The 15,076-nt window shown below is 37.7% G+C and overlaps 1 protein-coding gene across 2 annotated transcripts in view; it reads right to left on the reverse strand.

The window, feature by feature from the left end:
* The window catches only part of RPS6KA6 (ribosomal protein S6 kinase A6), a 202,588-nt gene that overhangs the window by 147,364 nt on the left and 40,148 nt on the right, over nucleotides 1–15,076 (reverse strand). For both annotated transcript variants that reach the window (XM_045471066.1, XM_045471065.1), the window contains exon 3: nucleotides 4,889–5,005. In XM_045471066.1, coding sequence (XP_045327022.1) covers nucleotides 4,889–5,005 — 117 coding nt within the window. The remainder of the gene's footprint in view (nucleotides 1–4,888; nucleotides 5,006–15,076) is intronic.

Below are 15,076 nucleotides of genomic sequence, written 5' to 3' on the forward strand. Positions count from 1 at the left end.
AAAAGAGCTAATAATTATAAATATTTATGCCCACAAAAAGAGAGCACCAAAATATATAAATCAAGTAATCATAAACAAAAGCAAAGTTATTTATAATAATATCATAATTGTGAGAGATTTTAATACTCTTACAACAATGTATAGATCATCTAAGCAGAATATTAACACAGAAACAACAACTCTGAATGACACACTGGGCTAGATGGACTTAACAGGTATATTGAAAACATTTCATCCTAAATCAGCAGAGTACACCTTATTCTCAGTGCACATGAAACATTCACCAGAATAGATCCCACAATGGGTCACAAATCACCCCTCAACAGGTACAAAAAGATTGAGGTCATACCAGGCATACTGTCAGATCACAACGCTATGAAACTTGAAGTCAACCACAAGAAAAAAATTGGAAAGCCCTCAAACACATGGAGGTTAAAGAATATCCTACTAAAGAATGAATGGGTTAATTAGGAAATTAAAGAAGAACTTAAAAAATACATGGAAGCAAATGAAAATGAAAACACAACAGTTAAAACCCTTTGGGGTGCAGTCCTAAGAGTAAAATACATTGCAATTTAGCCCTATCTCAAGGAGCAAGAAAGGTCCCAAACACACAAACTAACCTTACACCTAAAGGACCTAGAAAGAGAGCAGTGAATAAAGCCCAAAGTCAGCAGAAGAAGGGAAATAAATAATAAAGATTAGAGCAGAAATAAAAGATATAGAATCCAAAAAAACAATAGAACAGATCAATGAAACTAGGGGCTGGTTTTTTGAAAGAATAAACAAAATTGATAAGCCCCTAGCCAGACTTCTCAAAAAGAAAAGAGAAAGGACCCAAATAGATAAAATTACAAATGAAAGAGGAGAGATCACAACCTACCACAAAAATAAAACAATTATAAGAGAATACTAGGAAAACTTATATGTCAACAAAGTGGACAATCTGGAAGAAATGTACAAATTCCTAGACACTCACATACCTCCAAAACTCAAAGAGGAAAAAACAGAAAATTTGAACAGGCTCATAACCAACAAATAAATTGAATCAGTTATCAAAAACCTCACAACGAATAAGAGTCTTGGGCCGGATGGCTTCCCAGGGGAATTCTATCAGACATTTAAAAAAGGGTTAATACCTATACTCCTCAAAATGTTCCCCCCTCAAAAAATAGAAAAAGAAGGAAAGCTTCCAATGTCATTCTATGAAGCCAGGATTACCTTGATTCTAAAACCAGACAAAAACCCCACTAAGTGGGAGAATTACAGTCCAATATCCATGATGAAACTGTATGCAAAATTTCTCAACAAATACTAACAAATCCAATTCAACAGTACATTAAAAGAATTATTCACCATGATCAAGTGGGACTTATTCCTGGGTGCAGGCTGTTTTTATATTTGCAAATCAATCAATGTGATACACTACATTAATTAAAAAAAAAGGATAAGAACCATATGATCTTTTCAATAGATGAAGAAAAAGCATTTGACAAAATATAGTATCCTTTATTGATAAAACCCCTTAAGAAAGTAGGGTTAGAAGGAACATACCTTAACATCATAAAAGCAATACATGAAGGGCCCACAGCTAATATACTCAATGGGGAAAAACTGAGACCTTTTCCCCTAAGATCAGGAATACGACATGGATGTCTACTCTCACCACTGTTGTTCAACATAATGTTGGAAGTCCTATCCTCAGCAATCATACAACAAAAAGAATTACAAGTCATCCAAATCAGCAAGGAAGAAGTCAAATATTCAGTCTTCACAAATGACATGATACTCTACATGGAAAACCAGAAAGACTCCACCAAAAACCTCCTAGAGCTGATACATGAATTGATCAAACTCACAGCATATAAAATCAATGTTCAGAAATCAGTTGCATTTCTATACACCAATAATGAAGCAACAGAAAAAGAAATCAAGGAATCAATCCCATTTACAATTGCACCAAAAACTATAAGATACCTATGAATAAACCTAACTAAATAGGTAAAATATCTGTATGCTGAAAACTATAGAAAGCTTATGAAAGAAACTGAAGACACAAAGAAATGGAAAAACATTCCATGCTCACGGATTGGAAGAACAAATGTTGTTACAATGTCAATATCACCTAAAGAAATCTACACATTCAATGCAATCCACATCAAAATAACACTAGCATTCTTCACAGGACTAGAACAAATAATTCTGGACCCCAAATACCCAATGTAATCTTAAAAAAGAAAACCAAAGTTGGAGGAATCACAAATCCAGACTTTAACCTGTATTGCAAAGCTGTAATAATCAAGACAGGATACTATTGGCACAAAAAGAAACACATAGACCAATGGAATAGCATAGAGAATACAGAATGGAAGCACAAATATATGGCCAACTAATCTTTGACAAAACAGGAAAGATTATCCAACGGAAAAAAAAAGATATTTTCTAGCAAATGGTGCTGGGAGAACTGGACAGCAACATGCAGAAGAATGAACGTAGATACTTTCTTACAACATACATTCAATAAATTCAAAATGCATGAAAAACCTAAATGTGACCCTGGAAACCATCAAAATCCTAGAGTGGAAAACAGGCAACAGCCTCTTTGACCTAGGCCATAGCAACTTCTTACTTGATATATCTTCAGAGGCAAGAGAAATAACAACAGAAATGAACTACTGGGACCTCATCAAGATAAAAACCTTCTGCACAGCAAAGGAAACAATCAACAAAACTAAAAGGCAACTAATGGAATGGGAGAAGGTATTTGCAAATGACATAGCAGATAAAGGGTTAGTATTCAAAATCTGTAAAGAATTTACCAAACTCAACACACAAAAAACAATCTAGTGAAGTAATCGGCAAAAGGTATGAATAGACACTTTAATCCAGATGTCTAACAGACACATGAAGAAATGCTCAATGTCACTCATAAGGGAAATAGAAATCAAAACCACAATGAGATACCACTTTACACCTGTCAGAATGGCTAAAATTAACAACTCAGGAAACAACAGATGTTGGCAAGGATGTGGAGAAAAGGAACCCTTTTGCACTGTTGGTGAGAATGCAAACTGGTGCAACCACTCTGGAAAACAGTATGGAGGTTCCTTTTTTAATTAAAAAAAAAAAATAAAAATAGAACTACCCTTCAACCCAGCTATTGGACTACTAGGAATTTATCCAAAGGATACAAAAATGCTGATTCATAGGGGCACATACACCCCAATATTTATAGCAGTGCTATTAACAATAGCCTAATTATGGAAAGAGCCAAAATGTTCATCCACTGATAACTGGATTAAGAAAGATTTGGTACACACACACACACACACACACACACACACACACACACACAATGGAATACTATTTGGCAATGAGAAGAATGAAATCTTGCCATTTGCAACTATGTGGATGGAACTAGAGGGTATTATGCTAAGTGAAATAAGCCTGTCAGAGAAAGACAGATATCATATGATGTCACTCATATGTGGAATTTCAGAAACTCAACAGATGAACATAGGGGAAGGAAAGGGAAAATAAAATAAAAGCAGAGAGGGAGGCAAACCATAAGAGACTCTAAACTACAAAGAACAAACTGAGAGATGTTCGAGGGCATGTGAGTGGGGGTTGGGTTAAATGGGTGATGGGCATTAACAAGGGCACTTTTCAGGATGAGTACTCGGTGTCGTATGTTAGTGATGAATCACTGGGTTCTACTCCTGAAGCCAAGACTACTCTGAATGTTAACTAACTTGAATTTAAATTATGTGTGTGTGGGTGTGTATCTTTCTTTTAAAATGATTTGAATCATAATGATTTAGATCATAATAATCACTGCTCAGTTGCCTTGCTTTTCCCCTTTAAAACTAAATCTCAGCCACACTCAAATTAGTAGTTTCTCCTTATCTTTCTCCCCTTCAATTGTTGTTTCTGTTTTCCTAAAGGCTATGTGTCTGTGTGTGTGCAGTAACTTTCATGACTTAGATATTAGCTGTACAAAGTCAAGAACCAGACCTACACCCTCGAAAAATTATATGCCATTAAGCACTTAATATACAGTTTTAATAATGAATTTCTGAGTTAATGTTTCTCAATTTTTTCTCTTTCTCTTGAAATTTAAGCTCCTTAAATGTAGGATTTCACATCATCCACATGTCACCCAGTATCTTTCCCTTTTGTCCTTCACACACATACTATTTTAACAGATGATCGGTGAATTCATGCATTCATATATGAATTGATACCTACATTCTGGCTTTTGTGATAGAGCTACAGAATATAAATAAAATCATCAGGAGAGAGAAAGCTGTAATCATGCAAGCATATGAACAGAGAAACAAGGAAGACTTTTTTTAAAAAATACTTTAATTTAGACAGCTAATAAATAGCATGCTATATTTTGTCCTAAAGAAATCAGTGATGAGTGCCTGGGTGGCTCAGTCAGCTAAGCATCTGATTCTTGATTTTGGCTCAGGTTATACCCTTGCTGTTCATGAGATGGATCCCCACCATCAGGCTCTGTGCTGACAGTGTGGAGACTATGTAGGATTCTCTCTCTCCCTCACTCTCTGCCCTTAACTTGCTCATGTGAGTGCTCTCTCTCTCTCTCTCTCTTTCTCTCTCTCTCTCTCTCTCTCTGAAAATAAATAAATATACATGAAAAAAAGAAATCAGTGAGCCAAAGGTACTGGAAAACATTCATTATTATAGACAAGTATAAAGAAATGGAACTAAAAGTAGAAACAAAAGCAGTAAAATTACAGAATTACCTTTGTGTGCATCCTTTGACAAATTTAGAAATGGCATATTTTCAGATTTTTCTATATGTGTACCTTTTATTTGCTAAATGTTTAGAAGAGGAAAAAATGTGGAATAAAACATTTATTACCTTTCCAAAGGATCCCTGACCAAGAACTTTGAGCAACTCAAACTGTGCAGGATCTGCTTTCTCATACCCTTCCTTAACATGATGAGTAATAGGGATTTCTTTAACAATTCCTTCATCCTGTAAAAAGAAATCCAAAAATACTCAAATCCAGCTGCAACATCTTAAGATTAGCTCCATTAAGAATCAGAAATCACACCAGAAATTAACTGAATATCCAACTCCTTCAATATAACACAGAGTTTTATGGACTACTGGTATATTCATTTCCCTGTTTTCTAACACATAGAGATACACCACCATCTTCACCACCCCTATTAAGTAACTGCATGTAAATATAAGCACATAAAATCTATGTCTGAGCTTTCCCTGTTTCAACTTTCCCTTCCAACTAGGTAGTGACACAAGAAAAACATCAATAACTAACTCACTGGAGTGGTGCCTGGCTGGCTCAGTTGGTTGAGCATCCAAATCATAATATTGGTAAAGCATGTGACTCTCAATCTCAGGGTTTATTCAAGCCCCATGTTGGGCATGGAGTCTACTTAATAAAAGGACCCTCATTGGAGTATGATTTATGAAGTAGATGCAGAAAAAAAGATAGATAAAACCTTGTACATTATAGGGCATGACAAAATATGTGAGCTTCAAAAGTTCTTTGAAATAGAATTCCACTGTAGCCTTTTAAGTAGTCAGTGATATATAAATACTTAAATGTCCAACTAGCCATATTATTGAAATGAAAAACTGGCTATAGGCAAACAAAATCTGCAAATCCCAAACAAATGTTTCCAGGCCATATTTGTTATTGAAATTTTGTATATAAATTATATGCCAGATTTCCTACCACCTGGTCAGGCAGATAAGAAGGTACCCAGGGAGTGTTTCTGCTTTTTGTTGTAGGACTCTATTCAGCTGTGAAGATTACACTCAGATGAGGTGTAATTCTAGTCCCTAGAGAAGCATAGTAGCTAGGATGAAAAAACGTCAAATGTATTACATATCACAAAACAACAAGAGCTGGGAAATAGTATCTAACATTCTGACTATATAGTGGAAAAAAACCCGAGATCCACAGAGTTTAAGTTCACATGACCAGTTAATCACCATGTCTAGAAATCTTGGTAGATTTCCATAATACCATATTAATTCTTGTCTAGATGGCAAGAATCATCTCAATTCATGCTTTAATTAATTAATAAATAATGGCTGTGGCCAAAGCAGGCACGAACATAATCCCAAGTAAGCTAGACTTCATGGTAGCTAAAATAACACAGGTAGTCAAGCATTACTTCACCAGAGTGGTAGGTAGGAGGAGTATTCAGTCATAAATGAAGAATCAGCTCTGAACGTATGTCCATGGATGTTTGTTACACATTAAAATATTATTTCAGCAGACTCTTAAGTAGCTATGAGAGTGAGTTTTCCTTTTGAAGGGGTTTCTTTTTTAAAAAGTGAAAAACCCCCTTTTAATGCAAATACATATGCTTTGCAGCTACCATTTTGGATTAAAGTATGGCATATCTGTATGCACCTTTGCAACAGAATATGTGTATACCAAAAGCAACATCATCAGATTGTATACTTTTAAATTATGGTTAACTGAGTTTTCACCACATACTATGAATGTACTACTAGTCTTCAAAGAATATAATAAAAACACTTACTGGAGTTTCTATCCACATGAAAGAATACTGGTAGAAGAGTCAGTAGACTAAGTTTTGCTCCTAGCTCTGCCATGTATACGCTAAGCAGCCTTGGCCAAATCACAAACCACTTTATTTCAGTATTCTCACATGACAAACATGTTATGTTAAAAGGGTCTTTAAGGTTTCCCACAAGTCTGTGATTTTTTTTAACTTTTTTAATGTTTATTTTTGAGATGAAGAGGGGGGAGGAGCAGAGAGAGAGGGAGACACAGAATCCGAACAAGGCTCCAGGCTCCAAACTGTCAGTACAGAGCCCGACGCGGGGCTCGAATTCACAAGCCATGAGATCATGACCTGAGCCAAAGTCAGATGCTTAACAAACTGAGCCATCCAGGTGCACCAAGTTCAATTCCACATTGAACACAGTACAGCAGTTTTGTGCTTCAGCGCTTTAGTTTCTGCCCTGTTTAAAATCATCATTATAAACATGGGTCATGATGACATTAGTTTTTTTAAAATGTTCATATTTAGGAAGCAACTACTCTATTCTAATTACTGTCACCAAGGAAACAACTATACTCTACTCTAGTTGGTTTCACTAACCCTAAGAATGCCTTCCAAATGAAAGAGTCTGTCGAATACCTCTTCTAATTAAAGTCCACATATGCCCATCCCTTAAAAACGTAACATGTCTTTCAATTTTTGGCAGCATTCCCATAAAATTTCCATCATGAAAATGCTACTGTATTGGAAAAGACCACTTTTCCCAGTGGATAGTCACCATAGAATATTGTTACACTGTGTCCTAATAACTCATCACCTTGTCTTTCTCTCCCACTAGACCATGAGCTGCCTGAATGCAGGTATCAATCATACTCATCTCTGCATTCCTAATGCTTAGCACGATATTTGTTTGATTTTATGGGAGCAGACATCCAAAGAAATCCACCCAATTTCGTAACAAGGGCATGAAGAAAAACATTTTTTCAGTATAGTTGACACAAAATGTTACATTAGTTTCAGGCATACAAGGTAGGATTCAACTATTCTTTATGATATCCTATGTTTACCGCCAAGTGTAGCTACCATCTGTCACCATAGAAAGCTATTATAGTACCATTGACTATATTCCCTATGCTGTAGATCTTATTCCCATGACTTATTCATTCTGTAACTGAAAGCCTGTATCTCTGACTCCACCTCACCCATTTTGCCCATCCGTTAGCTCCCCTCCCTTCTGGCAACCATCAGCTGATTCTCACTTGTAAAAAGAAAGATTTTAAAGATAAATTAACTAGCAAGAAGCCTCAAAATTATTTTTAAATACCATTTAAAAAAACAGAAAAATATGTGTCCAGAATTATTTTTTTAATACTTAAAGGAAATAGGCAAACAGGAAATTCATTCTGGATAATGGATAATGTCATTTTGAATACAACTGCCTTTATTTCTAAATTTAATTAAATATGCACTTTTCCTTAGAGTGTGAGGAATATAAATAAACATTTTTCCAGATTACCCATGGTCAGTAGTTTTATTACACTGTGTGGTACTCAATACAAATGAAGAGCATAATGACACCAGAATCTGTATTTTTTTTTTAAATCCTGGTATTAACTTGCTAATTGGTCATCTGTCTTCTCTAATAAAAATATAACTCTCCAGGCAAAAAACTATTATGCATTATATTAATAAATTATGGATAGTTTGCCTTTAAGTAGAAAGTAGCTTACAATGCTCTAGCTGCTAATAAAAATTACTAGTAAAATAATTTTTTTTTTCATTTTTTTAATATGAAATTTATTGTCAAATTGGTTTCCATACAACACCCAGTGCTCATCCCAAAAGGTGCCCTCCTCAATACCCATCACCCACCCTCCCCTCCCTCCCACCCCCCATCACCCTCAATTTGTACTCAGTTTTTAACAGTCTCTTATGCTTTGGCTCTCTCCCACTCTAACCTCTTTTTTTTTTTTTCCTTCCCCTCCCCCATGGGTTTCTGTTAAGTTTCTCAGGATCCACATAAGAGTGAAACCATATGGTATCTGTCTTTCTCTGTATGCCTTATTTCACTTAGCATCACACTCTCCAGTTCCATCCACGTTGCTACAAAGGGACATATTTCATTCTTTCTCATTGCCACGTAGTACTCCATTGTGTATATAAACCACAATTTCTTTATCCATTCATCAGTTGATGGACATTTAGGCTCTTTCCATAATTTGGCTATTGTTGAGAGTGCTGCTATAAACATTGGGGTCCAAGTGCCCCTATGCATCAGTACTCCTGTATCCCTTGGATAAATTCCTAGCAGTGCTATTGCTGGGTCATAGGGTAGGTCTATTTTTAATTTTCTGAGGAACCTCCACACTGCTTTCCAGAGTGGTAGCACCAATTTGCATTCCCACCAACAGTGCAAGAGGGTTCCTGTTTCTCCACATCCTCGCCAGCATCTATAGTCTCCTGATTTGTTCATTTTGGCCACTCTGACTGGCGTGAGGTGATATCTGAGTGTGGTTTTGATTTGTATTTCCCTGATGAGGAGCGACGTTGAGCACCTTTTCATGTGCCTGTTGGCCATCCGGATGTCTTCTTTAGAGAAGTGTCTATTCATGTTTTCTGCCCATTTCTTCACTGGGTTATTTGTTTTTCGGGTGTGGAGTTTGGTGAGCTCTTTATAGATTTTGGATACTAGCCCTTTGTCCCATATGTCATTTGCAAATATCTTTTCCCATTCCGTTGGTTGCCTTTTAGTTTTGTTGGTTGTTTCCTTTGCTGTTCAGAAACTTTTTATCTTCATAAGGTCCCAATAATTCATTTTTGCTTTTAATTCCCTTGCCTTTGGGGATGTGTCGAGTAAGAGATTGCTACGGCTGAGGTCAGGGAAGTCTTTTCCTGCTTTCTCCTCTAGGGTTTTGATGGTTTCCTGTCTCACATTCAGGTCCTTTATCCATTTTAAATTTATTTTTGTGAATGGTGTAAGAAAGTGGTCTAGTTTCATTCTTCTGTATGTTGCTGTCCAGCTATCCCAGCACCATTTGTTAAAGAGACTGTCTTTTTTCTATTGGATATTCTTTCTTGCTTTGTCAAAGATGAGTTGGCCATACGTTTGTGGGTCTAGTTCTGGGGTTTTTATTCTATTCCATTGGTCTATGTGCCTGTTTTTGTGCCAATACCATGCTGTCTTGATGATTACAGCATTGTAGTAGAGGCTAAAGTCTGGGATTGTGATGCCTCCTGCTTTGGTCTTCTTCTCCAAAATTACTTTGGCTATTGTGGACCTTTGTGGTTCCATACAAATTTTAGGATTGCTTGTTCTAGCTTCGAGAAGAATGCTGGTGCAATTGTGATTGGGATTGCATTGAATGTGTAGATAGCTTTGGGTAGTATTGACATTTTGACAATATTTATTCTTCCAATCCATGAGCACGGAATCTTTTTCCATTTCTTTATATCTTCTTCAATTTCCTTCATAAGCTTTCTATAGTTTTCAGCATACAGATCTTTTACATCTTTGGTTAGGTTTATTCCTAGGAATGTTATGCTTCTTGGTGCAATTGTGAATGGGATCAGTGTCTTTATTTGTATTCCCCTTGCTTCATTATTAGTGTGTAAATATGCAACTGATTTCTGTACATTGTTTTTGTATCCAGCGACTTTGCTGAATTCATGTGTCAGTTCTAGCAGGCTTTTGCTGGAGTCTATCGGATTTTCCATGTATAATATCATGTCATCTGCAAAAAGTGAAAGATTGACTTCATCTTTGCCAATCTTGATGCCTTTGATTTCCTTTTGTTGTCTGATTGCTGATGCTAGGACTTCCAACACTATGTTAAACAACAGAGGTGAGAGTCGACATCCCTGTCGTGTTCTGATCCTCAGGGAGAAAGCTCTCGGTTTTTCCCCATTGAGGATGATATTAGCTGTGGGCTTTTCATAAATGGCTTTGATGATGTTTAAGTATGTTCCTTCTATCCCGACATTCTCGACGGTATTTATTAAGAAAGGATGCTGAATTTTGTCAAATATTTTTTCTGCATCGATTGACAGGATCATATGGTTCTTTTCTTTTCTTTTCTTTTCTTTTCTTTTCTCTTTTCTTTTTTCTTTATTAAGGTGATGTATCACATTGATTGATTTGCGAATGTTGAACCATCCCTGCATCCCAGGAATGAATCCCACTTGATCATGGTGAATAATTCCTTTTATATGCTGTTGAATTCGATTTCTAGTATCTTATTGAGAATTTTTGCATCCATATTCATCAGGGATCTTGGCCTGTAGTTCTCTTTTTTTTTTTTTACTGGGTCTCTGACTGGTTTAGGAATCAAAGTAATGCTGGATTCATAGAATGAGTCTGGAAGTTTTCCTTCCCTTTCTATTTTTTGGAATAGCTTGAGAAGGATAGGTATTATCTCTGCTTTAAATGTCTGGTAGAATTCCCCTGGGAAGCCATCTTCCCATCTGGTCCTGGACTCCTATTTGTTGGGAGATTTTGACAACTGATTCAATTTCTTTGCTGGCTATGGGTCTGTTCAAATTTTCTATTTCTTCCTGTTTGAGTTTTCGAAATGTGCGGGAGCTTAGGAATTTGTCCATTTCTTCCAGGTTGACCCGTTCATTGGCATATAATTTTTCATAGTATTCCTTGATAATTGCTTGTATCTCTGAAGTATTGGTTGTAATAATTCCTTTTTCATCCATGATTTTATATATTTGTGTCATCTCCCTTTTCTTTTTGAGAAGCCTGGCTAGACGTTTATCAGCTTTGTTTATTTTTTCAAAAAAAAAAAAAAAAAAACAACTCTTGGTTTCATTGATCTGCTCTACAGTTTTTTTAGATTCTATATTGTTTATTTCTGCTCTAATCTTTATTATTTCTCTTCTTCTGCTGGGTTTGGGGTTCTTTGCTGTTCTGCTTCTATTTCCTTCAGGTGTGCTGTTAGATTTTTTATTTGGGATTATTTCTTGTTTCTTGAAATAGGCCTGGATTGCAAAGTATTTTCCTCTCAGGACTGCCTTTGCTGCATCCCAAAACGTTTGGATTGTTGTATTTTCACTTTCATTTGTTTCCATATATTTTTCAAATTTCCTATCTAATTGCCTGGTTGACCCACTCATTCTTTAGTAGGGTGTTCATTAACCTCCATGCTTTTGGAGGTTTTCCAGGCTTTTTCCTGTGGTTGATTTTTTTTTTAATTTTTTAATGTTTATTTATTTTTTTTTGAGACAGAGAGAGACACAGCATGAGCAGGGAAGGGGCAGAGAGAGAGGGAAACACAGAATGTGAAGCAGGCTCCAGGCTCTGAGCTGTAAGCACAGAGCCCGAAGCGGGGCTCGAACTCATGAACTGTGAGATTGTGACCTGAGCCAAAGTCGGATGCTTAACCCACTGAGCCACCCAGGCTCCCCTCCTGTGATTGATTTCAAGCTTCATAGCATTGTGGTCTGAAAGTATGCATGGTATGATCTCAATTCTTGTATACTTATGAAGGGCTGTTTTGTGACCCAGTATGTTATCTATCTTGGAGAATGTTCCATGTGCACTCGAGAAGAAAGTATATTTTGTTGCTTTGGGATGCAGAGTTCTAAATATATCTGTCAAGTCCATCTGATCCAATGTGTCATTCAGGGCCCTTGTTTCTTTAATGATCCTGTGTCTAGATGATCTCTCCATTGTTGTAAGTGGAGTATTAAAGTCTCCTGCAATTACCACATTCTTATCAATCAGGTTGCTTATGTTTGTGATTGTTTTATATATTTGGAGACTCCCGTATTTGGCTCATTGACATTTATAATTGTTAGCTCTTCCTGATGGATAGACCCTGTAATTATTATACAATGCCCTTCTTCATCTCTTGTTGCAGCCTTTAATTGAATCTCTAGTTTTTCTGATATAAGTATGGCTACCCCAGCTTTCTTTTGACTTCCAGTAGAATGATAGATAGTTCTCCATCCCCTCAGTTTCAATCTGAAAGTGTCCTAAGGTCTACAATGAGTCTCTTGTAGACAGCAAATAGATGGGTCTTGGTTTTGTTTTGTTTTTTCCATTCTGATACCCTATGTCTTTTGGTTGGAGCATTTAGTCCATTTACATTCAGTGTTATTATAGAAAGATATGGGTTTAGAGTCATTGTGATGCCTGTGGCTTTCATGCTTGTAGTGATGTCTCTGGTACCTTGTCTCACAGGATCTCCCTTAGGATCTCTTGTAGGGCTGGTTTAGTGGTGACAAATTCCTTCAGTTTTTGTTTATTTGGGAAGACTTTTATCTCTCCTTGTATTCTAAATGACAGATTTGCTGGATAAAGGATTCTCGGCTGCATATTTTTTCTGTTCATCACATCGAATATATCCTGCCATTCCTTTCTGGCCTGCCAAGTTTCAGTAGATAAATCCGTCACGAGTCTTATCAGTCTCCCTTTATATGTTAGAGCCTCTTTATCCCTAGCTGCTTTCAGAATTTTCTCTTTATCCTTGTATTTTGCCAGTTTCACTATGATATGTTGTGCAGAAGATCGATTCAAGTTACGTCTGAATGCAGTTCGCTGTGCCTCTTGGATTTCAATGCCTTCTTCCTTCCCCAGAATAGGGCAGTTCTCAGCTATGGTTTCTTCAAGTACACCTTCAGCTCTTTTCCTCTCTTCCTCTTCTGAAATCCCAATTATGTGTATGTTATTATGTTTAATTGTGTGACTTAGTTCTCTAATTCTTCCCTCATACTCCTGGATTATTTTATCTCTCTTTTTCTCAGCTTCCTCTTTTTCATAATTTTATTTTCTAACACCTATTCTCTCCTCTACCTCTTGAATCCGAGCTGTGGTCGCCTCCATTTTATTTTGCACCTCATTTATAGCATTTTTTAGCTCCTCCTGACTACTTCTTAATCCCTTGATCTCTGTAGTAATAGATTCTCTGTTGTCCTTTATGCTTTTTTCAAGCCCAGCCATTAATTTTATGACTATTATTTTAAATTCATTTTCTGTTACATTGCTTAAATCGTTTTTGATCAGTTCGTTAGCTGTCACTACTTCCTGGAGTTTCTTCTGAGATGAATTCTTCCATTTCGTCATTTTGGATAGACCCTGGAGTGGCGCAGAACAGCAGGGCTCTTCCTCTGTGCTGTCTTGAGTTTGATTGGTGGGCGGGGACACAGTCAGACCCAATGTCTGCCCCCAGCCCACCACTGGGGCCACAGTCAGACTGCTGTGTACCTTATCTTCCCCTCTCCCAGGGGTAGGACTCACTGCGGAGTGGTGTGGCCCTTGTCTGGGCTACTTGCACACTGCCAGGCTTGTGGTGCTGCTTCTATGGGATCTGGTGTAGTAGCCGGGGCGGGGGGGATCCGCAGGGTGCACAGGGGTGGGAGGGGCAGACTCAGCTCATTTTGCCTTTGGTGGTCCTCTTCAGAAGGGGCCCTGTGGCACTGGGAGGGAGGCAGATCCGTCACAGGGATGGATCCACAGAAGCACAATGTTGGGTGTTTGCCTGGTGCAAGCAAGTTCAGTGACAGAAACTGGTTGCCTTTGGGATTTTGGCTGGGGGATGGGCGAGGGAGATGGTGCTGGTGAGCACCTTTGTTCTCCACGAATCTGAGCTCTGTCCTCTGGGGGTCAACAACTCTCCCTCCCATTGTCCTCTAGCCTCCCCCACTCTCAGAGCAGAGCTATTGACTTATAATATTCCAGATGTGAAGTCCCACTGAATGTCAGAACACACTCCGTCTGGCCCCTCCACTTTTGCAAGCCAGACTCGGGGGCTTTACCTTGCCAGGTGGGCTGGCTGCCCCTCCACCGCCCCGGCTCCTTCCCATCAGTCCGTGTACTGCACAACACCTCTCAGTCCTTCCTACCCTCTTCCGTGGGCCTCTCATCTATGCTTGGCTCCAAAGAGTCCATTCTGCTAGTCTTCTGGTGGTTTTCTGGGTTATTTAGTCAGATGTGGGTGGAATCTAATTGGTCAGCAGGACGTGGTGAGCCCAGCTTCCTCCTATGCCGCCATCTTCCTCTTCTTCATCAATAAATATTTATTTAATACACATGTTTGAGTCTCACCCTCAGAGATTATGGTCCAGTAGAACTAGGGTGAGACCTAGCATTTTCTAAAACCTCCCCAGATGATTCTGATACATGATCAGGACTGAAAAAAGTTATTTAGGTGTTTCTAAGATATACTTATATGGGTATATAAATATAGATACACAAATACACACATACATCCACAGCTACTTATTACAGAAGTGTTTTATATTTTGTATGTACTAGCTCTTTTTATTGTCAAATCATGACACCCTCTGTGTCATCATTTGTAATATCAGTCTTATTTCATCTACTCCCCACCCTAGTCTTGTCTATTGCTTAACATGTCTCAGCCTCCCCAAGGCTATACTTATTGATGTTTGCTATTAAAACATTTTTGTGTCATCTGCAGCCCTTTTCCCTTCCACTACTTCACTTTCTTCTGCTTCTGCACTATTCCAAAAGCTTGAGACGGGAAGCATTCTAGCCTGAAATAAGATAGTGATGTACCTATCAGCAATCCAT

Source organism: Leopardus geoffroyi, chromosome X (assembly GCF_018350155.1).
Source record: "Leopardus geoffroyi isolate Oge1 chromosome X, O.geoffroyi_Oge1_pat1.0, whole genome shotgun sequence".
Classification (NCBI taxonomy): domain Eukaryota; kingdom Metazoa; phylum Chordata; class Mammalia; order Carnivora; family Felidae; genus Leopardus; species Leopardus geoffroyi.